General features: G+C 33.8%; 1 protein-coding gene across 1 annotated transcript; it reads right to left on the minus strand.

Moving 5' to 3' along the window:
• On the minus strand, nucleotides 1-27,806 carry LOC136973987 (cathepsin O-like). Its single transcript, XM_067268764.1, has 9 exons — nucleotides 27,592-27,806; nucleotides 21,520-21,631; nucleotides 21,317-21,428; nucleotides 15,591-15,647; nucleotides 14,247-14,403; nucleotides 11,826-11,896; nucleotides 4,518-4,562; nucleotides 192-358; nucleotides 1-118 (listed from the first exon to the last, which is right to left on the minus strand). The coding sequence occupies exons 1-9, from the start codon at nucleotides 27,769-27,771 to the stop codon at nucleotides 18-20; spliced, it is 1,002 nt and encodes a 333-aa protein (XP_067124865.1). The 5' UTR covers nucleotides 27,772-27,806; the 3' UTR covers nucleotides 1-17.
• Nucleotides 27,807-27,954: the final 148 nt, after the last annotated feature.

Consider the following 27,954-nt stretch of genomic DNA (forward strand, 5'->3'; position numbering starts at 1 on the left):
ATAGAAATTTTAAAAAATTACTCACCACATAAATTTTTTCCAATTGCAATTTTCAAGTAACCATTGACACCAAATTCTGTTCCCCAAGAATTACGAACAATGTAATAAGGAATATTACCTATAAAGCAATCATATATCGCATCAACAAAAATTCTTAAACTATACATTGTCTTATGCTTATTAAAACTTACCAGTTAAATCATAACCAACTATTTGAACAGCATGATTATTGTTATCTTCACAATGATATTGAATAATTCCACCAAGATAATCCTGCCATGTTGTGGAATCAACACTAGCGACCAAAGGGCCATGAAATGCCAGTAATTTTAGCATTTCTTCTTCTGATCCTTTTAAACTAAATATAGCATATTACATTTATATTGCACCTATGGTTATTAATTAGATATATATATAAAGTTGGGAAAACAAAAATAATTCATAATACATTATTTGATCAAGATATAAATTTTAAATGATGCGATTATTTTACTACATTCAACATAGAATAAATGTTATATATTTAACATATAATTATAATATATAAATAGAATGCAATTCAGATTTTACTAAATAAGTACATTAAGTGACATTTCAGATTACCCCTTACCCTATTGGTGCTATGCATAATTATCATATCTGTAAAAGGGAGATCCATCAGTTTACTACTTGTTATGTGTGTATCCCATTTTTGCTATCATTATTTGCTATATTAAAGTTATTGTGTTAATTTTTATGTTTGTCTTTGTTTTATTGAGTCCCAAGAACAATGGATTAATCTGAACATGTATGACCAGAATTTTACACCTGTCACTCGTTTCTACCATCCTTCTTAGTTGTTATTTCCTGCCTTCCTATATATGTATCAGTGGCATGCAGTGACATTTGATGATAGGAAAGCTGTGTTTCTGTAAGAAGTCGACTTCCAGGGGCAATAAGTTAATTGCACATCAGTAATGGTCTAGGGTCCATTTGTACATGGACGGTGGCTGTAGAGACAAAGACGACAAGTATCTGACAAAAACACAATAGTTTGCTTTAGGACAATCAGCCGTTCGGACGTCCTGAGCGTCGATGTGGTTCGTTGATGGTCGATCGAAGGTGGCCCCGGGACAGTGGCATTGACAAGTCTGTAGGGCACGGGGAGACTTCATCCGTTTGAGTCGGGGACACGGTCTAAGTCCGAAGTGGCACGGGTTACAGGTTGGCACAATAGATGAGAAACTGTTTCCCCCCTTTTTTTGCGCGTTGACACACGGCGTTTTGGTTATTCGGAACGTTAATTTAACCGAGTGCCAGGTGTCCTCGATTGTCGGAGATTATATCAATCTCCGTTCTTTCTTTCATCCATTTTGATTGGTCGTTCTCTCTCAATCACGCTTCCCGAGTGGTTGGTCCCTGGTTACTAAACGTAATGAGACTCTTACCTGGAGAGTGAGAAGAGTCAAAATCTAAGACGAATTCGATCTTCCACCGATCATAGGACGACTTCCTCCGCGATTTAACACGTGAACCACAAAATACAAAATAACATGTAAATTAAGAGTTCCTTGCAGAGGAACTCTTAATTTGCATGTTTATTTTATGGTTCTGCATTAGTTTTAGTTGATACTTGTATTTAGGAGTTTTTCTGAGTTTATTTTTAATTTTTATTTTATTCCTTGTTTTTAATTTTATACAATATTCGTTTATTATTTATCATCTTTTAATCCGTTGTCAATTTTTTTGAAATTTAAATATTTGTATTCGATCCTCTGGAACGGAACTGTTCCATTTGTCGGTTTATTTAACCTGACGATAACCTATGGAATAGGTCGAAAACGTTTGTTTTAAATTAAACTTTCTTGGCAACGATAAAGGTGTTAGATTATTATTTAATAAATTTTTCTCTAAATTAACCGTTTTTTCGTGTCTTTCGTGACGGGTCACATCTAGTACATCACATTTCCATAAAAGTTTTAAACAAATACTGGAAATGACAAAAATAAACAATTTATATATTTTAGTACTAAAAAACAAATAATACATACATAATACAAATTGATATGATACAAACAATAATAGAAAAACTTGGTTTTTAAAAAAAAATTTTATAAACTAACTCTATTCGGCGATTTTTTCCACAAAGTCGTTAATTACTTTATCATAAAAATTGCTGGTCGTCGACTCCATCAACGTATTTGAAAGCTCTTTTTATATCGAAAGCTAGCGACCACAATTTTTCCTCCGACTGAGTGTTCCTGGCCAATGTATGAATTTGATTCGTGGTCAAAAAACTGCACTCAACAGACCCACTGGTAGATGGTACCATAAAAATTAATGATATTAAATCATATAATTCTTTTAGCACGTCTTTGTTCGAATCGACATTAATTATAATATGTTTTATGTTTAAGAGTTACTTGTCAATATAGTCCGGACACGAATATAAATATTGCGATTCTCTACGTAATTTAGATAAATCAAAAAAATTTCCCATAAAATTTACTTAATATAAAGAATTAAAACACGCTTGGAAAAATTGTTAATAATTTTAATATTATGAAAAACATCTAAAAGTGATAAAAATTCTAAAGATTTTATGTCTGAAAATCTGTCAATATAATTATAATTTTCTTTTAATTATACTGTAATTAAATATAACTTTGCAAAAAAACGTACATAAAAATAACATTGAATACTCTTTACTTTTTAAATCTTAAACAATTCACTTAGTCAGATAGCTAAGGACCCAGTGGCTAAGGACAGAATCGTTGGAAGCATTATACGTATGTAGTTCCACCAGCTAAACAGACTGAGGTTGGTGCTTTGTAAAGTGCATGCGCCAATGCCCTCTGGCTGCTTTACACCATTCAGTTATTCTCGCCGTGAAAGCTGTCTCGGAAGTGCTTCCATTCCGCCACTGACATTCGAATATACAATAGCAATCTTATCGTTTTTTTCACATATAGTATAGAATTTTTTAATAAGATACATAATGCAGTTATAATAAAATATTAATTTTAATTAATTCAAAGTACGTTAAAATATGAAAATTTATATTTTAGAAAATAGAAGGGAAGGTCATTGGAAGGTGGATGCGGCGCTTCCACCGCTTCCAATGACGGCACGCCACTGATATGTATGTTTTTATTTATAACGAATTCATTCTTCCTTCACCACAATAACACAGGGCAGAGTTTTTAAAAATATGATAAGAGGATACAAAACTAATTCTAACAAAAATCATTTTGGTTAAACAAAATCTGGCTGACACAAAAACACCTCTCGTGTAAAGATAAATGAACGCAACACCTTTCGTGTTCTGTTTTAGCAGGTCCGAAGATGGCCTTTTAACTGGGTCAGAAACATTTAGCAAGTTTCGAACTTCTGCATACTGCTGAAAATGTTGCCTGTTTATCTTATACAGAGACAACCCATAAGTAAACAGACATTCTTATTTTCAGACTGTCTTTTATTTCACAGTATCCATGTGATATAAGTACCACATGTGCATATTAAAATCTAGTTGTCCCACCACATGCTTTCTTCAAAGCTTTAAAGCACTCAATCTAAAAGTTCATGGAAAGTGAGTTTCTGTGAATGTTGTTGGACTGCATGCTCCAGAAGACTCCAGATGTGTTCAATGAGATTCGTGTCAGGTGACTTACCAGCCCATGGAAGCTTGCATATGCCTTATGTTGCCAATCAATTCTGGGTCTTTTTGGCAGTGTGACTAGGAGCTCCACAATGTCTGAACAGAGTGGATATTTTGACCATCAACTCACCAGTTAATATTAGAAGAAGACCCTTCTTCAATATAGCAATGTACAGTAGAGTCATTTACATGAACCTCATACATTTGCTGAAATTCAGTGTGTCCATATTTACTTTTGGGTTGTCTCTGCATAGTGCAATGATTCTGTTATATGTGTACATTTAAAATAAAAATGGAGACATGTAAAATAAATATAATTCAAAAACTGTCTTTATGATTGCAAAGATATAATAAAAAGCAAATGAGGAGCAAATGAATAAAACAAATATAAATTAAGAGTTAAATATAACACAAATACAAGAACGAGATACACATGATACCAAGAACGAGATACACATGATAACGAGCAATTATGTATTGTGACATTGTCACAATGCCGGGCTGCAATTTTTAATCATATTTTTAATTTATTTAACTTAAAATATATGCTCTCCACCTCAAATTAGTAGTGTCTTGCCCCTGTACATCATACTTTTCCTGTTAGCAACAAAGTCATGCTGATCATTATCTAGCTCCTTTCAAGGGAGAATTTTTGAATTGAAATGACATGACTTCTGGTTTGCATCGGAAGTCCCTATATAGTTAACCAGGGCCTCCTCCCCTAAGCTTTCTATATCTTGTCTTGACTTTCATCTATCTAACTTCATTCTCGAGATTAAGGAAGAATAGAGGGTTGGACACCAGACTGACGACAATGGGAATTTACAGGTCTACAATTTTTCGAATTGCAGCCCAAAAATAAATAATTTCAAATACTTACTCTTCACAGGTATAATTAAATTTTAATTCTACTCCTTCTTTTGGCCTGAAATAATAGCAATTACAAATTCTTTTATTTGTGAAACATTGTAAGAGTTTCTAAATTTAAAACTGGCAATTTATTAAAATTATTTTTACAATTTCATAAATTATATATAAATTGTTGTTTCTTAATGAAACTTTGTCTAATGTATTGTATTATAATTTCAATATAAAAATTAAACATTTTTAAATAACTGCATTAAAGATTTATTTCATGCAAGATTTGTCTAAATTGATAAAGTACATTCTATGTGAAAATATTGTCCATTACAGCAAATAATAACTTGTGAGTTAGCTGTTTCAAACCAGTTTCTAACTATTCTTAATATAAGCTTAAATTATATCTTGGTTAACTAACTTTTGAACCAGTGTAAACAGAGGATAAGTAATGGCAATTCTCAATGTTAGTGTAACATACAGCTTTTATTGATAAGTTTTAAGATAATTTCATATTTAATAAAAAGTTTTTTGCACCCTTTGACATTTAGTGCTTGGGAGCAATGTATCTCTCTGCCTTTTTCTCACTAAACCTCTGATCAGGTATCCTCTTCACATGTAGGGCTGTGGAAAGTAATTACAAGTTCTTAGGTTAGGGCTTCCTGATCTCTGTATACCTTCTACTGTGGTAATATTGTCAGTTGAAATTACATAAACTGGCTTTCTAGATTTTGTAATTAAAATTTTATTATACAGATTCTGGCACAAGCTATGCAAGCCTTAGCATCTCCGTTCTCTCACCAGCTCTGTTCACATGTACTGTACAATTACTCAGTGGCGTAGCATAGTGGGGGAGGCAGGGGCAGTCCGCCCCGGGCGGCACTTTTAGGGGGCGGCAAAATTTCACAATAAATAATAATAATATCTTGTAAAAATTTGAACCATTTAATTTCATATTTTTGTCATACCTACAATTCGGACCGACTGAAATGAGTACGGAATTTTTCATTACTTACACCTAAATAAGGGGGCGGCGAAATTTTACTCCGCCCCGGACGGCTGACATCCACGCTACGCCACTGCAATTACTATTGTTATTTTGTTATCCTTATTATTTTTTACATTTTTATCACTCAAAGCTTGTATCAGAAAACAGAAATATTCTCATATACATATGAACAGGGTCTGATTTCTACATAGACACAGTAGGCCCATGTTTAGAGCAACAGATTTTGAAGGGCAGAAAAATTGGTAGGCATAATATAAGTGTTTCACAAAAAAAGTAAATAATTCTTAATACTGCAGTATTTATTAAGTTGTCTACATAAATAAATGAAGAGAATAATTTAATTAATCTAATTAAAATAATCTAATTACATCAGATAGGTAGCTTTGATTGCTTATAATGTAAACATATGCTGGTATTCAGCATGTGCATTAGCATGTTGCTTGGCATATTCATTGTTTGTTACCAGTACTCAATCAGCACATCTCTTTGCTATAGCATTACCAGGACATCCGGACCCAATGTCAGTGGGGCAAGGACTCAACATATCCAGGATGGATCAACCACCCATTTAAAAAAATTCCTGGGGTTTTCAACTTTTGTTTTCAGGTCCCTCAGAGCTAGGGTTGCCAATTCTCCCAGAATTCCGGGATTCTCCCAGAAAAAGACCCTTAGTTTTTAAAATCTACTGACTCGAGGAACGCTGTTAAAATCTCCCGGATTTTTTCATGCTGCCCGCACTGAAAAAAATTTGGAGCTGTTACTGCCCTTCAACCCTCAAAATATACAGAATGACATAGCAGCTAGAATTTGACAACTCTATGAGTATTTACAAGAAAATGATCATTTTGACAATGGACGAAGAAATTGACTGGAATGAACTAAAAGGTCTGAGTTCTTTTCTGAATGTGCCTATAAATGAGAATAAATTGTATGACAATTACTGTACAAGAGAAATTCGTGAAGTTGTGGGAAGCAAAACAAAGAGAGTAGACTTGCATTGGGTCAATTTTTTTGAAAAATGTGTGGGTGAATCTGGCAAAGAAATAAAAAAACTTGTTGCATTCACTTTATCGATCCCTATTACAAACATTGCTGCTGAATGTGTTTTCAGCGTAGTAAATGAACTTTGGTCAAAAAGTTGTAATCAACTGAATGAAACACACGTAAAATCTGAAATACAAATGTGCACAAATTTCAAATACACCTGTAAAGAATTTAATGATTTTATCATCTCCAATCAAAAGGCATTGCAAGCTGCTTGCAGTGTAAAAAATATTAGATTTTCATTGTTTTTTTTATTTCACATCCCAGACAGTGCTCTCGAATACGACTACCCTACTTGGCAGAAAATTCAAAAGTATGAAAACTATATATATTAAACCCAAGCTATTTTAAACCCCATAACTCCACAACCTAAGAGTTTTAAACCCCACAGTTAGTTTATTTATTGTTTATGTAAAAAACGTTTTTATGGATTCCAAAAAGATATTTTGCAATTTATTTTACATAAACAATAAATTAATTACAGTATTAACTGTCCCCAGGTCATGGGTTTAAAAGCTTAGATTATCAGTTATGAAACAAAACACACATCCTATAACCAATAACTAGCATGAAATATCCAAAACTGGCAAACGTTTTCAATGCCCCTCCTGGGCTCTTCCTCAGGCTAAATTCGTTTTACGTTGGAACTGGATTCTTTCATTCGAATGTTTTTAAATAGGAACGTGCTCTGCTTCCTAAAGCTTGAATATGAAAGGAATCCACATGCTGCTTCAAAATTAATTTTCTTTTTGACCAATGGGGATACAATATGTGCACCTTATAGTAATTACATGTATCACTTATCAATTTATGATTTGTCTTCTAATAAATATTGCCAAGCCATTCAGAGATTCATTTCATCCTTAAAATTAATGCAGGTTAATTTGCGATCGGCTTTAAAAATTTCCATCGCTTCCAAAGTTCTTAGATGTTCTTGATGCTGGGTGGTGTGGATAACTTGTGCCTCATTAAAAATTGGTGTTATGCTTGGGTTTGTTGCACACCTAGACAATGCCGTCATACATTTATTGTGGGTGATATCTGACTTATGCTCCTTTACCCTAGTGGCTAATGGACGTTTGGTGGACCTAATGTAAATTAATTGCCTATTCCATCCGTCATACTTCAAAGGGGTGCTATATACTCCCGGAAGCCTGTTTGGGTTATGGGTGTCCTTTTCATTTCTCAGTAAACTGTATATGGAAGGGCTTCTGCTGTATGCAATCCTAATTCCTCTTTTCTTAGCAATTGCATTATATATTGTTTTTAGTTGTGGGTTGTATGTTACCGGGGTTCTTTCTATGTTTTTTTCATTAGTAACGCTCCTTAACACCCTTTCCTCATCCGTAGTATTTTGTATACAAAGGTGCTGATTACATAACTTATTTATAATGCTGCCATAACCGTGTTCTCTTGCAATGTTTCCAATATACGATAATTCCTGGCATAGTGCATTGGTTGTGGAAGAGTGAGTATAGGCTCTTTCTACTAAAGCTTTGAATGCCACTATTTTATAAGAGTATGGGTCACAAGAATTAAAGGGTATGTACATTGTATAGCTGCGGGTTTTCTATAGACTCCAGTCTGTATTATCCTTTCTTTAATCTCTATGTCTATATCCAAGAAGTGGATTTTTTCTTTACTATGCTGCTCCATTTCCATGTATAGGCCATAAGGGTTGTTGTTCATTGCTACCTTAAGTTGTTCTAGATCTGGTTTTGTTTTCCGGAGGATTATAATATTGTCTATATATCTTCCGTACAGTACTATGTTTGGGAGAAAGGAGGGTAAGGACTTGGTTTCCAACGTCCTAATTACCATTTCACATAAGTCTCTGGATAACGGACTTCCAATGGGTACACCCCTCACTTGCGCATATATAGTTCCTTTGAACTGGAATACGGAACTGTAACAGGCTAAATGGGCTAATTCGAGTACATCTTGGTGTAGTGTAGCATCATCTACTTTTCCCTCAGGGCACAAAAACATGGTTGAATTTTTATCGAGGGGTATAATGATCTAAAATCCCATACCATGGCGTATGGCATGTTTATGTCCTTGAGTTTCATTACCAATTCTTTTGGACTTGAGACTTTGAATCAGTAGTCTTTTAAGTGTGTGGATAACATATTATGCACTAATTTCTCAAGTTTAAGGGTGGGAGCTCTTCCTTTGTCCACTATAGGTCTGAGCTGTTGCCCTTGCTTATGCGTTTTGGCAAAAGAGAATAGTTTAGGTACGTCCGGAGTGTCCATAATGTTCTTCATGGCCAGGTTCTTGGCAATATTTATTAGAAGACAAATCATAAATTGATAAGTGATACAAGTAATTACTATAAGGTGCATATATTGTATCCTCATTGATCAAAAAGAAAATTAATTTTGAAGCAGCACGTGGATTCCTTTCATATTCAAGCTTTAGGAAGCAGAGCACATTCCTATTTAAAAACATTCGAATGAAAGAATCTAGTTCCAATGAAAAACAAATTTAGCCTGAGGAAGAGCTTAGGAGGGGCATCAAAACGTTTGCCAGTTTTGGATATTTCATGCCAGTTATTGGTTATAGGATGTATGTTTTGTTTTATACAACCCAATGTGGTGAGAAGCTTTACTTATTTATCAGTTATGGGGTTTAAACAGCTTGGGTTTGATATACATGGTTTTCGTACTTTTGAATTTCCTGCCAGGTAGGGTGCTGCCAGGACTGGCGCGAGGCAGGTTCAGCACGTTCACCAGAACCCGGCCCCATGTTTTGAAAGGCCCCACGGTGTACAAAAACTCATCAGACATTTTGCAGAACCCCCTGTATAGTAGATTGAATATTCAGGTGTGTGTGGAAAATGCAATCGCATAATCCACTAATTGATGATAACTTGCTGCACACTGACATAAGTGCAAGATTTTCTCTCCTGTCTTTGCATTGAAATATTTCATTGAAACGTGTTGCAGACGTTGACATTAGTGAGGTTTAGGCCGAAGTTTAAACATGAAAACATGTACGTCAGACATTCAGCGCCTCTTTCTGCACTGAACGTCCGACGTACACATTTTCACATTTAAAACTTCAGCCTCAACCTCACTATTAAATGTTGTCATCAAACGTTGGGACGACTGCTACATGGGTGCAGAGGACATTAGGTGTTAAGGTAATTACCCAATTAGAAAACACCAATTTTGATTAACTTTTAACAGAATTATAATACCATAAACAGATGGAAAACATTTTTTAGTAGAAATGATTCAGTTTGAAGGCGTGACAAAAATCATCAAAGTTCAGTGTAAGTCCATAAAGTCTTTATATCCTGGAAACTAAAATCCAAAGGCAAACATTTTTTATTTTTATTTAGTCTAGTATGTAGTAATGAATAATATTTAAAAAAAATTTTCACATTGTAGTCACTTATTTTGGGTGTGAATGGATTAAACAAGACGCATCAGGCAATCCCATTGTTACCGTGTTCAACATTAGACTAATAAAAAATTATCTTCGATCATTGATAAGCCAAGATTGATTTACATCTCTGTCTATTCTTTGAATAGAGTGAAGTAGCAAACTCAATCAATTTTGATGACATAATCAAAGATTTTGCGGCAAAAAAAGCGAGAAAAATTATGTAATATTCATCTTACAAAAAATATATGTAACATTCTTTGTACTTATAATAAATAATTCCTTATTGTAAAATTTAAGTATAGGATTTGAATGTATTCTGGTCCCACAGAATTTTTGAACTGGGCCCCGCAAAACGTCATGCCGACCCTGAATGCTGCATTCGAGAGTACTGCTGGCAGTGGCATAGCGTGGGTGTCAGCCGCCTGGGGAGGAGGAAAATTTCACCCCCATGTTAAATAAAATACGGGGAATCCGTTGTCAGTCGCTACAATGAGCAAGATGTCATTATTATACATTCATTTAAAGAAAGAGGATTCCCCAGTTTTGTCACAGAATAAGTAATGAAAAATTCCGTGCTCATTTCAATCGGTCTGAATCATAGATGTGATAAAAATATGAAATGAAATGGTTCAAATTTTTACAATATTAGTATTATTTATTGTGAAAAAATGCCGCCCCCTAAAAGTGCCGCCCAGGGTGGGCTGCCCTGCAACCCCCACTATGCTACGCCACTGACTGCTGGATTTCTGACCCACTGAGTTGGCAACCCTACTCAGAGCAGGAGGGCAAAACCTTAAATACTCATTCATCCAGCCTGTAAATCTCTATCTCAACTTTGATGAAACATTTCCAATGCCTATTCATACAAAATTACTAAAAAATAGCAATGAAAAGTAGATAAATTTCTATTTTACCAATAGAAGAATTTTTTTTGGGGTCATTAAAATTTTTTTAAAATTACTAAATCTATCAATATATATCAGTAATAGAAAAGTTAAGACGACCAGAAAACTGAATAGTCAGGTTTCAACCTACCGTTCTAGGAGACCCAAAAATGAATCCAGATGGGTCAAAAAACCTTAAAAATTTTTTGGAGGGTGGTCCATCACAGATATATCAGGTCCTGTCCCTCACCACTCAGTCACTCCATTGTGGCCTATCTGAACCCACAATGAGCTTGATTAAGAGGCCCTCTTAGTGATCACAGGGCAAAAGGAGTAAAAAAACACTTTCATACAATATTCTGTAATTAAAGTCCAAATTAATGTCAGAAACATTTATGTTTATGTCAGAAAAGGTGACATTCTAGCTTGTACCTACAGCATCAAGAGAGTTAAATCTGGTCTTGCATGTGAATCTTATATACATAAAATATAAACATAAATAAAATAATCTAATATTTTATAATTATTTTACTTCAGTTCAATGGAAACAAGACATTTGTAGTGCTTCCACTGAACTAGAACAAAATGATTATAAAACTATTGCATAAAATTTTACATGCAAGATAATATTAAATAATAAATGCAATTAGAATTTATTTCAGTTTAGAAAACAATGAATCTTTAATGCAATTACTAATTTAAAATATAAAGTTTCTTAAATAAATGAAAACAAGTCCAAATTCTTTAAATTATGAGAAAAATTAGCATTATCGGAGTTCACTTGAGTAGCAGTTTCTCAAGTACTTTTGGGCAACCAAGCCCATTGTCAGGAGATATACAAGTGAATCACCTTATCTAGCCTATCTTTATGCTCAAAAATATTTGAGAAACTGCTACTCAAGTGAATGCCAATAATGTAAATTTTTGTCATTACTGTCATTAAAGTTATTATAAATTATTTTTTAATTTCTAAAACAAAAACTTGAAAGGTCAAACTTACCGTATGGCTTTACAGTTGTCCTCTTTGTCAGTTAAAGGATATTGTTTTTCAGTTAAAATTTTCACTTTATTCTGGAAACAATAAATATTATACAAATGTGTGAGTGTGTATATTAGGAAATTCATTACAAAAATCCTTTTCAATATACATCAAAGCACATTTCAAGTTGTTTTTATTAATGGATAACTTTAGATGCATGCTAATTATCAAATTATTACTCTAAAACATGATAGCTTACAAATATTAATGGTAGAGGAAAACAAAGAATTAATTGGACTAGAAAAGATTGGACATGTTTTTTTTACAAGCATCATAGCCTGATAGCAAAACCTGATGCCATCACTGGAAATCTGAATCCAAAGTATCCACCATGCAATGGTGTCATCTGTCCTCACCTTGTCCCAAGAAGTTCAAGTGCCAGGCATCTTCTGGGAAAGTGTTACTGACTCTGTTCTTCAATCACCAGGGCCCACTGTTTCTGGATTTCAAGGAACCATATGTCACCATCACTGAACAATGGATATTGTGAAGTACTGGAGAGACATGCAATTAAAGTGAAAAACTTGGCAAACTCTGTAATGTGGTTATTCTTCTGCATGACAATGCACACCCATATGCCACCAATGTCGTGAGGCAGAAGTTACACAACCTCAAATGGGAGACCCTCAATCCCCTGCCTAATAGTCCCAATCTTTCTCCATACAATTTCCATATCTTTAGTCTGTTAAAAGTTTCTGAAAGGGTGATGGTTCTGGTCAGACAATGATGTGAAGACTCTATCAAATGTTTTTTTATGCTGCAGCCACTAGATTTCTACCAAAGAACATCTTCAATCTCATTCAACAATGGGACAATTGCCTTAATGGCAGAGATGATCTTGTGTAACTTCACACAACTCCTTGGAGTGTACAGCCCCTGAATGGAAACTTTTTGATCACCTTATATATGGTATGGTACATATATACAGTGAAACCATTAATGGACATTCTCGAATAGTGGACACCTCTACTTAACAGACATTTTTACAATCCCCAGACCCTTCAAATGGGACATCTATTATATACACCTCTAAATAGCAGATGCCATTGTCCATAACCTACCTTATGAAAACACAAAGTGCCACCTTCAATATTCTGAAATAATTAATTACATACAAAATATTTTAAAACTAAAACAAAGAATCAGTTTGAATACTCTTTCAGAGGAGGAATTTTGATCATAAATCGAATAAAAACTGGTTATAAATAGGAATGGAGAGGAGGGCAGGTTGTAAAAAGCTGAACAATATTCATTAAACTGTAATCTGGTTAAGCTGCCAATCACCATTTATCATCATACAGATTAATGTTATTAAACTTCTGTGTTATTGTTAAATTAAGCTTATGGTACCAAGAAACCATACACTTTTCCCCAAGTTATTTATTCAACAAGAACTATAGTACAGTAGTAACGATAAAGAAACAGTTTTAAGGTTAAGGCAACAGCATTTATTTGGTGAAAGTTCAAAGATCGTGTTATGAATGCAATTTGCCAACCACTTTAAAGTCTAGGAAGATATTCGGTTTTCTCGATTTTATGACATACTTTATGATCTTAACATCTTTGTGGTGGCTTAAGTAATTTTTAATAAATCAATTATTGAAAAAAAATTACACCTATTCAATAACTACAAAGCTGACAAATCCCTACATCAATTTTTAGTAATCACTTAGATCATAAATAATGTTATAAATGCAAGAATACTGAATACATTTCTTATTCCTTGAAGTGGCTAGCAAATTGCCTTCGTAACTTGACATTCAAACTCTTGTTGCCTAAACTAAACTTGTTGCACTTTATAATGACAAAGTCTGATCATAATAACAGTTTCATTTTTCTTTTTTGTTACTTCTGCTCAGGTAGTTTTTGATGAATTAATAATTAATCAATGTTTGTTTTGTCAAAAGTTTTAGGTTCCATTTAATTAAAGTATCCTAAACAAGCTGTTTGCTATTTAGAATTAAATAAAAATGTGATTTTTACAGCTGAAAAAATAAATAATATATGGTACATATATTTTAATTATATATGCTACGTATACTTTTTGGTATTTCACATTCCTAATGCAAATTTGATGTTTTTGTAATCCATCATATTCTTCACTTTATAATGACAAAGTTAAAATACAGTATGGCTGCTAGCATGTATCTCCAAATAGTGGATACCTCTAAATAGCAGACAAACTTATTGGTCCAGATAGTGTCCACTATTTGGAGGTTATACTGTATATATATATATTGTATACACACACCACACCACACCACACCTCACCACACCATAATTGGAAAATAAAAATTATCTAACTGAACTTAATCTATCTGAGTATTTTTAGTTTATATTCAGATTTTTAAGATATGTAATTGAAAGTAATATAACAATTACCTCATACATCCAGTCTAAGGCCTCACAAGTATCTCCACCATCACAACCACGGTTTGTTCCAGTTGCACAATCTATCACTTGCTGCACACTCAATTCTACAAGTTCACCTGTCTTTAAAGCATTCATACTTTCTAATGTTTCTACAGTACTAAATGCCCTAAATAAAGAAGTGATTCGCATTACAATTTTTAAACTGTATTTTTAAAATTTTAATAAACCAAATGACAGCCTTAATTAATCAGGCTATATTATGCTACAATTAATAATTAAGTAAATTTGGTACTAGAGGCACTATTACTTGTCAAAATTAATAATTATAATAATAAAATGAGATCAATGAAACAAAACAATGTTGAGAAAATTTTCATAGTTTTATAATATAGTAGCCATAAAACTCTTTAAGCATGCTTATTAGAAACTATATGCATTTTCTCCTCCATTCTCCATACAAATTTTAATTTTTTCCCACATTCCTCTGGACATCTTCCATGTTTACAGTTGGACATACCAGTACTAATTAAAGCACTCTCCAGTAGATATTTTATTCATAAATAATTCATCAACTGTTACAATGCAGAGATGAAAAATTTTATCTTTTGCAATACCCAAAGAGAATTGTTATACGTTGTTAAGTCTGTACATATGGCGATAAGGGATGTGTGAGAAATATCTTTACTATTATACAAATTCATAACACAAAAACAAAGTGGTCTATTGAAATTCAGTTTGCAGTAAAAGAGAGAATAAACTCAGAAAGTTAGCTATTAGCATACATTCAATAAAACTGAATTCCACACACTCTTACAGAACACTTCTCTAACCTATTCCACAGATTCATCCGATGTCAAAGGGCAACCATAATATTTCAAGTGCTGATTCCTGTCTTTAAATTTTTGCATTCAATTATAAATTAAAAGGACATTTGATGATGTCTATTTGTACTTTCTGCAGATACTTTCTCCTTGCACAGTAGTGATTTTGTTTCTGCTAACCACAATACACATTTTGCATTTTCCTGTATTGTCACCATTTTTAGTTCTGTAAGCCACTATTACCATTATAAATATTTGCACTAAAAAACTTTTTGAGTTATTCTTTCTTATACTGTAAACCACATTTCAGTAGACTGCTTGGTTTTGTGTTATGAATTTGTATAATAATAATGATCTTTCTTGGGCTTTATACTTCCAGAAGGCTATATTATGTTGAATTCATGTTCAATCCATAATCCATTAAATTTGTAGCCGAGATATTCTCTATGTGGGAGATCTAGGACACACGTAATGCATAGAGACAGTATGGTTATTCTGCATATGTACTTCTCTACAAGTCAAGAAAACTTACCAACATGCACCACATTCCTTCTGACTTTTCACTGGAGTAACAATTCCACGTTTCCTCCTGCAATTAATTGTAAGTGTAAATTTCAAAATAATTTAGCACGAGAATAGCTTCTCTCTTTAGAATTTATTATACAAAACAGACTAGGTATCCTTTGTACTAAAATGATTGAGTACTTAAACAGTTACCCAAAAATGGATTCAGATTACATTTAGGATCAAACATATATTCCTTCCAGCAATGTAACTCAATTATTGGGGCCAGCAAGGCTGTCAAGAGTTAGGGATTTTTCTTCAGGCCTGGTGAAAACCTAAGGCCCATAGTGATTTCTATCTCTATAAATTAGCATTATAACAAAAAAACTCTTTAAAATTACTTTTTATTAATAAAGAAACATTCTACATATTTCACTTCAATAGCAAAGGAGACCCATTTTACCCCTTAGCACCATACAAGCTCTTGATAGCCTTGGGAGCTGGTGACATAACATTGTATCCCATTACTTGCAGTAGTAATAATATTGTTATTAAAGATAACACTTTAGATATGTCATTAAACAGCACTCCTGGGCCTGGACTGATTTCTTTGTATTGGGGTTTTGGGTACTGATTGATATCAAGGTGGGAGACTTGGATTGCCAACTGCTTGGAATTTTCCAAACAGAATTTCAGTTATTTTCTAAAAATTATTTAGAAAACAAAAACTGTTTGGAAAAGTTCTGAAAAATTAACATGGAGTTTTTGTACATGTTTATGATTTTTAAGCTAATTTCTTTTTCCTCAAGAGAAATTGGCATTCCTAATTGTATTTCAAATTATTTTCATTCCTACCAGTTTGCATTTTTTTATATTTTTGTCTCTTTTTATCTTCTGTGCACTAAGAGGGCCTGTTTTAATCATAGCCAATGTGGATTCAGCCAGACCTATAATGGAGAATAACAGGATAGTGAGAGAAGGATCCTGACATATGTGAAACAAACCAGCCAAGAAAAATTCCTGGAGTTGAACCCAGGATTGAATCCAGGCAAACAAGAGCTGTAGGCTGATGCATTACTACTTCAGCCATCCAGCTGTCTCATCATCAAGGAAAGGAAAAAGTGTGTTCCTAAGTTTGTAGGTTTTCTTTTGCTCATCATTTTTTTGAGTTGGTGTTTTTTTTTTTACACTGTGTTTAGAATTTGTTACTATGAAAGTCAGCAACCTTCCAGTTACTCTGGTACTTATGCCATTGATTCCATCTAGATAATTTTTCCAAACACTAATAAAAACATCATTTTGTCATTTTTAAATGATATCAATTGCTATCATTTCTGAAGAGGTTTTTGAACAGTTTCAAATTGCTAGATGATATGCAATATCACTTGTTATTGATTGATGAAATGACTTCAAATGACCAAATGATAAGAAATGAATTCAAATCATATCATTTGATGCCATTCACTCAAAAGATGGATCCAAGAGCAAATCTTGGGAAGACAATTTTTAATTCATTTAATCAAACAAACAATATAGGCCTATAAAAGTTTTTTTACTTTAATAATCACTTAAAATAAACTATAAAGGTTAAACAATATAAAAATAACACAAAATTGAAAAGTAATGATAAAAATATTAAAATAAACACTTGAAACATTACAGAAACCAAATTATATGTATGGATAAATGTGAGGTTGCAGACGAGGTCCGTAAATCACGAAATTCTTGCATTTAAATCATAACAATAGTTTATATAGAAAAGAGAGAGAGAAAAAAGAAATAAAAACTTTTGATCTAGACATCGCGACGCAAAATGTAAACAACGAGTGTCGGAACACGTGTTAAAAACGATCCGTCTATGTCAAACGGAAGGGTAGAATTCTGACACAAAAGCCCATAAATAAATAGAATTATGACACAAAAGCTCATAAATAGGTGAAATTCTGACTCGAGTGCTCATAAATAGTCGATCTAAGAAGACAACTTCGGAAGGGGGGACAGTTTTAATAGATAGAAAAACATCGCGCTTGAATCGTAAAAGTTCCTAGATGACAGAAATCGCAATTGACGGGCTAAATTATGAGTTCGAATCGTAAATTTATCAACAATCTCCGAACACAATGGTCAAAAAGGCGCCAGATGGACACCCCGAATCGGACCTTTCCCATGATCCGAGTCGTCCCGAGTTTCGCGTAGAAACAAAGGAGAGACCAATCGGAAAACGGGAAAGGGGATGAGGGGCCAATCGGAAATTGGAATAGCGAGCGAAAACTATAAAAATCGGAATCTCCAAGGTCGAGGAGAGTCTCCTCCGCATCCCGCAGAGAGCCGTGATCTGTGTTGTGTCGTGTCGCTGCCAACAACGTAGGGCGCCTCAGCACCTCTGCGAGCATCTGTCCAGCGAGCTCATCTCGTCCGCCCCGGGGCTTCGACGGAAGGGAAATCCTCGCCACTCCAAAGGACTGTAGAGAAGTGGACTGTCAATTGTGGATGTAAGCATATATGTTATCCAATAAACGGGTTTCCTTATGTAAAACACTTGTCATCATTTGCCTCCTCCGCCATACCCACATGCAAACGTCCCTTAGGTTCATCCTGACACGGGATTAACGGATCCCCCCTGTCGGCGACCTTACATAAAACGTTTTTTGAGACTGCCTCAGCTTCAGATCCTCAAATGTAGTATGCTTTGCAGAGTGGTTCACTCCTACTTGCAGAGAAGACTACAGTTGGAGATCTAAAGCTGAGACAAGGTCTTCATAAACATTTTTTCAGTGGCGTGCCGTCATTGGAAGCGATGAAAGCGCCGATTCCACTTTCCAATGACCTTTCCTTGTATTTTATAAAATATAAATTTTCATATTTTAACGTACTTTGCATTAATTAAAATTAATATTTTATTATAACCGCATTATGTATCTTTTACAAATTTCTATACTACATGTGAAAAAACCATAAGATTGCTATTGTATATTCGAATAATTCGGTGGCAGAAGGAATGTCGAAACCGGGTCAGTTTCCAATCAGCCAGATTATATAGGCATTGGCGCATGCGGTTTACAGAGCACCAACGTCACCCGGTTTAGCTGGTAGAAGCAACACACGCATAAAGCTTCTAATTTTATATCCCGGACCGGTTGTGGGCTGTTAGCCGCCTGCCTGCTAGATATTCGGCCGCCCTAGCCCGATTATGTGAACCACGAGTAGACTAGATCAACGGCGGACAACTCCCGGCCCGCGGGCCAGCTACGGCTCGCGAAAAGTTTCTATCCGGCCCGCGAGATCTTTAATAGATTATTAAATTGGAAAATTAATAGTTATTTTTCCAATTCTTTGTAATTTTCGAAAACGATAAGAGAAATAAATGTAGTAATTAACTTTTTATTTATTTATTTCATATTTGCAGACTAAAAAAATTACGAGTCACAAGAAGGCGTCAATTAACTACTACGGCCCGCGGAAAAAACGTAAAATTTATTCTGGCCCGTGTTATAAAAAAGGTTGCCCACCCTAGACTAGATTTATAACTTAACCAAACCGATAGGAATTTACTGGCATGTTTTTATGATAGTTCTGTATAGTTGACGGAAGTTTAAAAAAAATCCATTAAAATTTTTGCGATTCTGAATGCAACAGACAACAAAAAATTTTAAAAACTCATTTATTTTGTATTAACTAAAACAAACATTTATTTCGAAAAAAATGTTTGTTTAGTTAATATTCAGATTCGCAAAAACTTTATTGCATAAGATGTCCCCTCGAGAGTAAAATCGACCTGTCCGAGCGATTTGCTTGAACGAACACGAACACTCTGCCGTTTCGTTTTCGCTGGCCCACCCTTTATATAACTAAACTAATATATATATATATATAAACATTTTACTTTTATTTAGGTTAAATTGGGTCACAGTTTGTATGGTTGGGTCTGATTAGGTAGGGTAAGTTCAGTTAGGTAAAGTTAGGTAAGGTAAGCATAAAATTTAATGCAAGTTGTACACCGAAAATAATATTTTTGTCTACTTTTTATTAACTTACACTCATTTTTGTATTTCACGCACATTTGTCTATCTAAAATCTATGCTTCATATTGTGAAATTTACATGAAACAAGTCCTGTTGGAGAGTTATAAATTTATAAAGGGTAACAAGGAAAACAGCTGTCTCCAATACAAAATAGGTGAACATCGAAATGTATTAACACGGTGATACTGTAAGATCTATGGATATAATCTTCCAATTTCTAAACTTACAGTGGGAAAATGTGCACCGATTTTCCAAATGATTTCCTATTGGAATAGTTTGAGTTTATATCTAAGAAAGATATCAAGTTACAAAATCTACAAAAAACAATGTAAAAGATTGATTACTAACAATCACTATAAATCTAAAAGGATCTACGAAAATAATGTAATATAATCAACCTGCATTTTGGTTATTGTTTTAACTAATCCTCTTAGGCCAGGAACACACATGGGTAAAATTCAGCATAAAATCTAGCATAAAACAGAAAGCGTAAAAATTTTTCTGAAATTTTGACTGAAACATAACTGAAAAAAGAGTGCAGCATGTAGGCACGAACTCAACAAATGTCTAGTGTTGCCAGATTTGAAGACCTGAAGTTACTAAAACATAACATGTTCGATACTCGTTTAATTCTTGTTTTAGTACTAAAATGTACTAAAACAAGAATTAAACGAGTATCGAACATGTTACGTTTTAGTAAAACTATCGTTCATTGCGAATAGAAATATTCAACAAACAAAACTTTTATTGTATTATACAAAACTAATAATGTTTTGCTATTTTATATATAAGATTTTGGTTAATGTTACCTATGGTTCCAAAATGGCGGCTTGTCTCTGATTCCAGCAAACAAAAGAAAGGAAACAGTGGGGACGCACGTTCTAACCTAACCTATTCTAATAAATTACCATAATTATTACCAACAAAATTATTAGAATAGGTTAGGTTAGGTTAGAACGTGCGTCACCACTGTTTTCTTTCTTCTGTTTGCTGGAATCACAGACAAGCCGCCATTTTGGAACCATAGGTAACATTAACCGAAAATTTTTTTTCATATATAAAAGTAGCATATTTTTAATATTTGTAGCCTGAAGATAATTAAAACTAGCCCAAAAAGTAGCTTGTCGCCCAATTTGAAATTTTTGTAACGAAGGCACTTAAAAAATCGCCCAATCCGCTACTTGTAGCCCAATCTGGTAACATAGCTTAGAACCAGCATGCCCGTTATTCTTCGCTTTGTAAAATGACATTGCGCATGCGTCAGGAAGTTCTGTTTGAACAAACCTGACCTGCCGTCTGGGTCAGCGATTTTGTAAAGATGGCAACACTAATTAGAAGTGTACTAAAATTTAAATTTAAAAAATGCCTTTGGATAATAGGGTGAATCTACACACCAACAAATATGGTACTCAAAGTCTAACATAATTTTACATGTATAATAAGGCCTAGTATAAGACTGGTGCTACAATCAACAGATAATATAATGATTTCAAGCTTAATGGAGAATTTAGTCTCTGTGGTATGTTCAATGCCACATATTCTGATTTATTTTATTTGAAACTGAATTTGCATAATCTGGAGTGTCAGATAATCACATCTCAGATAATTGAGTTTCCATTGTATATTATGAGAGTTATCTAAAATAAATAAATAAATAAAACAAGTATTGTATTAATTTAATTATCTAAAGCATTTTTAACATTTTAATTATTCATGTAAAGTATTGCCTTACCAATCAACAAATTTGGGAAGTTTCGTTATATTTTTAAAGTTAATTGCCTCTGCTGATCTTCTAAGAACATGTTTATGATTTTTATTTTTCCTTTCAATTTCCTTCTTGTTCACTAAATATTTAAAAAAGAAAATGCAAGCTTTTAGAAAAAAATGAAAAAATATCTGAATTTTCAATATTTTAAAATTATTTCATGATATTACTCAATTGCCTAAACTCTTCTGGAGTCAAATCTGAATATTCATTTAATCCCCACCATGCATCATCTGGATGACTTCTATTTTGGTTTAAAGAATGAATTCGTCTTAAACTTTCCTATAGAAAAATACAGTTACATTGTAAGTAATGCATAAAATAAATTGCTGCTAATGAAAAAAATAAGTTGTTAATTGTTTGAGAAATGCATTTTCATGTTTCAAAAAATTCTGCTACTGAAAAAGATGATGTGATCTCGTATTGATAATTTTTCAACTGATCTGATCCAATACTCACATAGCTTAAAATACTGTATATATTTAAGTATACATACAGAATGTTTTCTTTAGTGTATAACAACTGAAGAGAGAAATATTGACTTGATGGGATAAGTTAATGCAACGCAAGGGCAATCTGCCAACAGCAATGCATCTCACAAGGATTTTTTATATGAAACTGCCCGTATTTAGGTGTTAGACACGTGAAGAAAACCCTGTAGTCAGATGCCCACTCTGTACCAACTGCCAGTGTTCAGTGGTTTCATTCACTTGGCCATTGGTGGGACAGGGATGCCCGGGGAAAAGTAAAAGGAACAAATTGATTATATTTGCATACACATTACACATTTACACAGACTTAATTTGCTTTAGGGCCCCCAACATGTACTTTGCCCCAGGACCCCTATATCCTCCGGGCAGCCCTAGGTGGACATGGTATAGAGTTGAATATATTATATGATATTCTCATGAGTAATGAAGTGCATAATCAGTAATATATAATCAGTTAATAAACTTCTTATCTTTTTTATGATATGCATAGATTTATCTATTCTCAAATTATTTCTATGGGCTTATATTAGCATATATAAGATATACAAAAATGATGTCATAAATATGTAAAAGATTTCAAAGGTTAAATTAATGTTTATCTGAAGTTGCAATCTGCAGTTTCAGTTGATATATTTTCTGATATTTAATCAAAACATAATCTAAATTCTAAATAAATTTATAAATTTTGCAATTACATCATTTTATGTAGGAAAATGCTAGATATGTGATTTACGTGTTGATAGTTGAATATGATACAGTTTAAAAATATCCCTTTGCTGCATGTATTAATGTTAATTCTGATACACTTTTTTATCTTGTGATTTATTGATTTATTATACTGCATTATGAAATAATATTCTTTGCTGCACAATTTATCATTAATGGGCGTGTTGCCAGGTAAAGTTGCTTTACTGCAGCTGGATGAGTAAATCAATGACATAGTTCATTTTAAATGAAAGGATCCATGTCATTGGCTTGCTTAGCCAGCTGTGTTAAAGTGTTTTTACTAGGCAATGCACCCAATAATATAAGCTTTATAATAATACTTTATTGTAGTTCAATCACTGGCACCTGCATGTTGATACTGTGGCATTTTAATTGTTTTAAATTACGTGTTTGACAGTTAATCTTGTTAACATCATTGTTTGGAAATGATTTGCCATTTTTGTGTTAATTTTCTCTCTCTCTATTCATACGAGATAATTTTAGAAATATGTAAGTTCATGTAATTGTAGGAGTATTAGGAACTTTTAGAATATCAAAACATAAACAGCATTTTCAATAAACATATAAAGAATGATATATCATGTAGTCTCTACTGTTTTCAGCGTGATTTCAAAAAAATTGATGCCCAATAAGAAAATTGAGCAATATTGGATAAAATGCTGGTTTGAATGGATGAGCATATGGACTAGGCGAGTTGGATGACTCCAGCTGCAATCGGACTTCCAACTCCATAATTCTGACACTGAAAGTGAATTAGAAAATACGTGTTTCCATATCAGGAACTAACAGTCTGATCGCTAATTCTGACTTTCCAGATTTTAGTAACTGTAACGACACCAATTCTTTGCATGTGATCTACGATTTGGACAGCCCAACTAACCCTTTCAACGTAGTAAAAAATATACCGTGCTTGATGTAAAAAATAGTACCAATGAGAGCACGAACATGTAAATAGACCAACAGTAAATAACCAGAAAAGTATGGGGCCAGAAGTTATAAAAAATGTTATACTGAATCAGTGAATCAGTGGAGCACTCAGGATTTAATCTTGGGTAGCCGAGTTGAACAGAAAAAAAATTTTAATGTGAATTCAATAAAATTCTCATTTTATATGACCGCTAATCCATAAGTAGTACAGAGATAGAAGACACAAAACAATACAAATTTAAAATAAATAAATTTTAATTAGGAAAACATATGAGTGTTTTCCTTTCTCTATGAGGGTGTTAGGGCTCCTTGGCCTCCCTCTGGGTGCACCATTGTACTGAGTACTGGATTGTATTAGTTTGTATAGGGCAATTTGCTTCTATATAGGTGTTACAAACGTAAAGAAAACCAAGAAAACTATGTGGCACTAACTCACAATTAATTACCAGTGTTCAGTGGTCTTATCCACTCTGCCGCTGAGAGGCTACTGAATACCACGGTTGCCAACCCTACGAGAAAAAGTTATTGTATCTGCCCCTTGAAATTATCGTACATCCATCTTGATCCGTAACATTCACACAGTCTCTCCGCAGAAATATAAACTATGTCAGAATCGTTTAAACTTTTTATCTGCGATCCCTTCTTACAACAAAAAAATTTTCACATGTTTCGTTGTATGAAATTGTTTGTTTAATTTTGTGTAGCCTATGCTGCTCGGGATCTTCTTAAGGCAACAGTTTTGAGTTATCGTTGAAACATAAAAGTCCAATTTTTTCGACTTTGAAATATTCCCATATGACTGAATTTTACAACAACGAAATTTTTACATGTTTTTCACCATATACCTTATAATATATGATGCAAAACAAATCTCTGAATGGGCATAATCTAAAATTTACGTTTTTTCATACAATTTCAACATACCAAGCATTAAGAAATATGTAACATTCCTTTCTTTATATACCTATTTTATATGCATAAACCTTAGTTTTTCGTACAAATTATCGTACGGATATTAACGTACATCGTATGGCACCTGAAATAATCGTACAGATGGTAACTGCTGAATATTAACCAAACTTGCTCTTGATGGAGTGTGAAAAATCCGTCAACTGAAATTATGGATCGAAGTATCCTACGCTAGTTTTTCAAATATCTTTTACAGACGAGTTAATCGCAAATATTATTGAACAGAGCAACTTATTCTCTGTTCAGTAGGATTCTTCTAAACCAGTACGTACAGCCGGATGGCCAATCGTTTAAGGTAGCAGCCTACCGCTGTGGGGGATCTGGGGTCAAATCCGGACGGGTCGAAAAAGCCCCAGTAATTTTTCGGGTTGTGGTCCATCCGGATATATAAGACTCCGTCTCTCACCACCCGGCCGTCCCATTGTGGACATGGCCGAACCCATAATGGGCTTGCTAAAAGAAGCTCTCTTAGTGCCCACAGGGGAAAGAGTTTTAAAAAACCAGTACATTTACAGAAGCTAGATATTCAGCAATAACTTGGAATATGCACATGAAATCCGAATGTACTGTACAGTACCGTACGTTCCTACGGGTCGAAAGTTGCTGAAAATTCAGTCATATGGGAATATTTCAAAGTCGAAAAAATTGGACTTTTATGTTTCAACGATAACTCAAAACTGTTGCCATAAGAAGATCCCGAGCAGCATAGGCTACACAAAATTAAACCAACAATTTCATATCTACAAAATAGATTTGCATGTGTACCGAAGGTAGATAAACAAATGTGTGCTACGAAGTTCGACATTTTATAAAACAATATTTGCCACTGAAACCCCCATAAATAAGGATTCAAGTGCTATTCGGAGAAAGAGCCGCAAAGGCTATAATCTCCATATGAAACCGTACTAAGAAGAAGAAAAAGAAGGATTCAAGTTATTTGTACAGTAAAACCTCGATTTAACTGGCAAAATTTCCTGCCCGTATGTCATATGTAAAAATCAACACCCTGTTAATTTTAAAATGCTATTTATGTGTAATTAAATTAACAAGTTTTTTCAAATCCAAGGGTCACCGATCTTAAAACCATTGAACACTGGTCGTGGATTCAACGGGCTGGTCACGTGCAGTTTTCCGAGTTTCCTTTACGTTTGTGACACCTAAATAGGGGCCAGTTTCTCATAGAAAGCCCTCCCGGGAGTCATCCCTCGGCAGCTCACCCACGTGTCGCGTTGTCATAACCAAGTAAATCCAAACCCCATGGCCGGACCTCTACACTTTCAGATATGTTAGCCCTCCGGCACTTTAATCTTTTACCCCAGTACAGCGGATAGTCTGTACGGTAGGTCGGTTGGAACTAGACCCTAGTACATAGCCCTATATCCATTTCGGGGGTTTCCTAAAGAATTCTATTCACAATTTATTTCTAGGGGCTCCTAGACTTCAGCCAAGTCAGCCTTATGAATAAAACAGCCCTGGTAGAACCGGAAAAAACTACCTAGTTTACCGTGACATCTATTACACTTCGTTGGAACTGATAATGCCTTGCCAAACAAGGAATTCCCTCGCTTGGGAAAATAAATAGAAATATATTACCAAATTCCACGTTACTTACAGAACAGGAAATGAAAAGATGAGATTGTGGAGATAGTGGCAAATTTGTTGGTGCAGTAGATGACGTAGAAGTAGCAAAAGCAACTTGGTAAGACAACTGACTTTATCATTCCTTAGGCCGTTTCCTCTTTCTCAAGTACTGTACAACATTACAATAAAAAGCAACAAAACAAATTCCCGTAACCTGTCCAGCAGTGATTCAGAAAGGATTTACAAGACAGATTTGTGGGACGTTACAATGTAAGGATTAAAAGTAAAAAATTGTATTTTCGAATGTTTTATCATTTACTAGACGTTACTGTAATCAGTGCTTGGTTACTATATAAGAGATTCTGCAGAAGAAGATTATGCCTGGCAAAACCATACCAAAAATTTTGCAATTATGACAGTATAGAGATTGCGGAATGCTTGTGCATGGAGAAAACTATCTTCGTTAGATATGGAAATTAATAAAAATTTAAAAAAAGAAAAAAAAACAGAAGGCTGTTACGCGCCTCCAGGTGACATTGGAATGGAGTAAAAAAGGACTTTTTCTAATTTTCAGTGAACGAGAGAGGAGTAAATTACCAAACTGTATAAAATTTTGGTAATTTACAATACTGTATTTAATTTCTAAATAAAAATTCACTATTGTAATACAAAAATATTTACATAATCATGAGACATTCTGTTACTGTAAGAAACGATGAGTATATCACATATTTATTCATTGCAAACTGATAGGAGTATTCAGAAATGATATTTACATAAAAACATAATTTTGCAGCACAAATATCTTACCCATAATACCTTTTCCATAAAATGGCGACCTTGTAAAGGAATTTTTGACAAGATAAGGCAATATATTAGATACAGAATCAATTAAAAACTATTTAAAACGATTAAAATATTGGAGAAAGTTGTCTTTCCATAAAAAAGCAAATTTCATAATTTCATTAAAATTTAAGAATTTGCAAAGCCGATCTCTACATTGACAAGAATCGGAGTAAGGACAATGAGAAATCTTAATTGTTTTTAGTTTGTTTGATTTGTTAAGTTATGGCAACTCAACACTTGGGTGATCTGCCTTCTGGGAGGTTTTTTAAGGGTAACTGGCCCATATTCAGGCGTTAAAGACGTGGAGAAAACGTGGAAAACTCCACGTGGTCAGCCTGTCCTGGCGAGACGCGAAACTCCCAGTATTCAGGAAATGGAACCGCTTGGCCACTGGCGAGCCAATCGTTCTTAGAAATTATTATCTCCAGAAAGTTATCAATAGTAAAATTGGGTTTCTACACGTTATTGAAGTGTTTTAATTTGTTAATATCTTATTCTAAAAACAAAAATAAGAAAAAACAGCAGCATTTAAAAATAGATTTCGCGACACTCGAAAACACGAGCTGTTTTTAAAAATAGAAGAAAAGTACTTAAAACTGATAAACTTCTATCGAAATTGTCTTATTCACTAAGAAAACATAACAAAACAATAATTTATAATCTTTATCGCTGTAAATGATAGAAATCTGTGATAAATCTCACCTTAAAAATCGCTAAACGTTCGGAATATTGGGGAGTCTCGGGTATATAAGGTTTATTGAACTTTTTAATGTATAAATCGAACAGATCTTTAGCATCTTCTTCGTTATTGTCGAAGCTCAACGAGAAGAGAAACAAACAAATTTTTATAGCCAATGCGGTGTAAATATGTGATAACCACATGTTCTAGAGAGAGACTAAAATTTATGTTAGATATCTTATCTGTACTTTTCGATATAAATTAATTGCGTAACGCTTACGAAAAATATCTAAACCATTACATTGATTGATTTAAAAATTGTAAAATAATTTAAACTTTTTAAATTAAGCTATTTTTATTTTCTTTTTAACTAATTAAAACTGTAG

This window comes from Centruroides vittatus, unplaced genomic scaffold (genome assembly GCF_030686945.1).
Source record: "Centruroides vittatus isolate TY-2023 unplaced genomic scaffold, ASM3068694v2 contig_3349, whole genome shotgun sequence".
NCBI classification, from domain to species: domain Eukaryota; kingdom Metazoa; phylum Arthropoda; class Arachnida; order Scorpiones; family Buthidae; genus Centruroides; species Centruroides vittatus.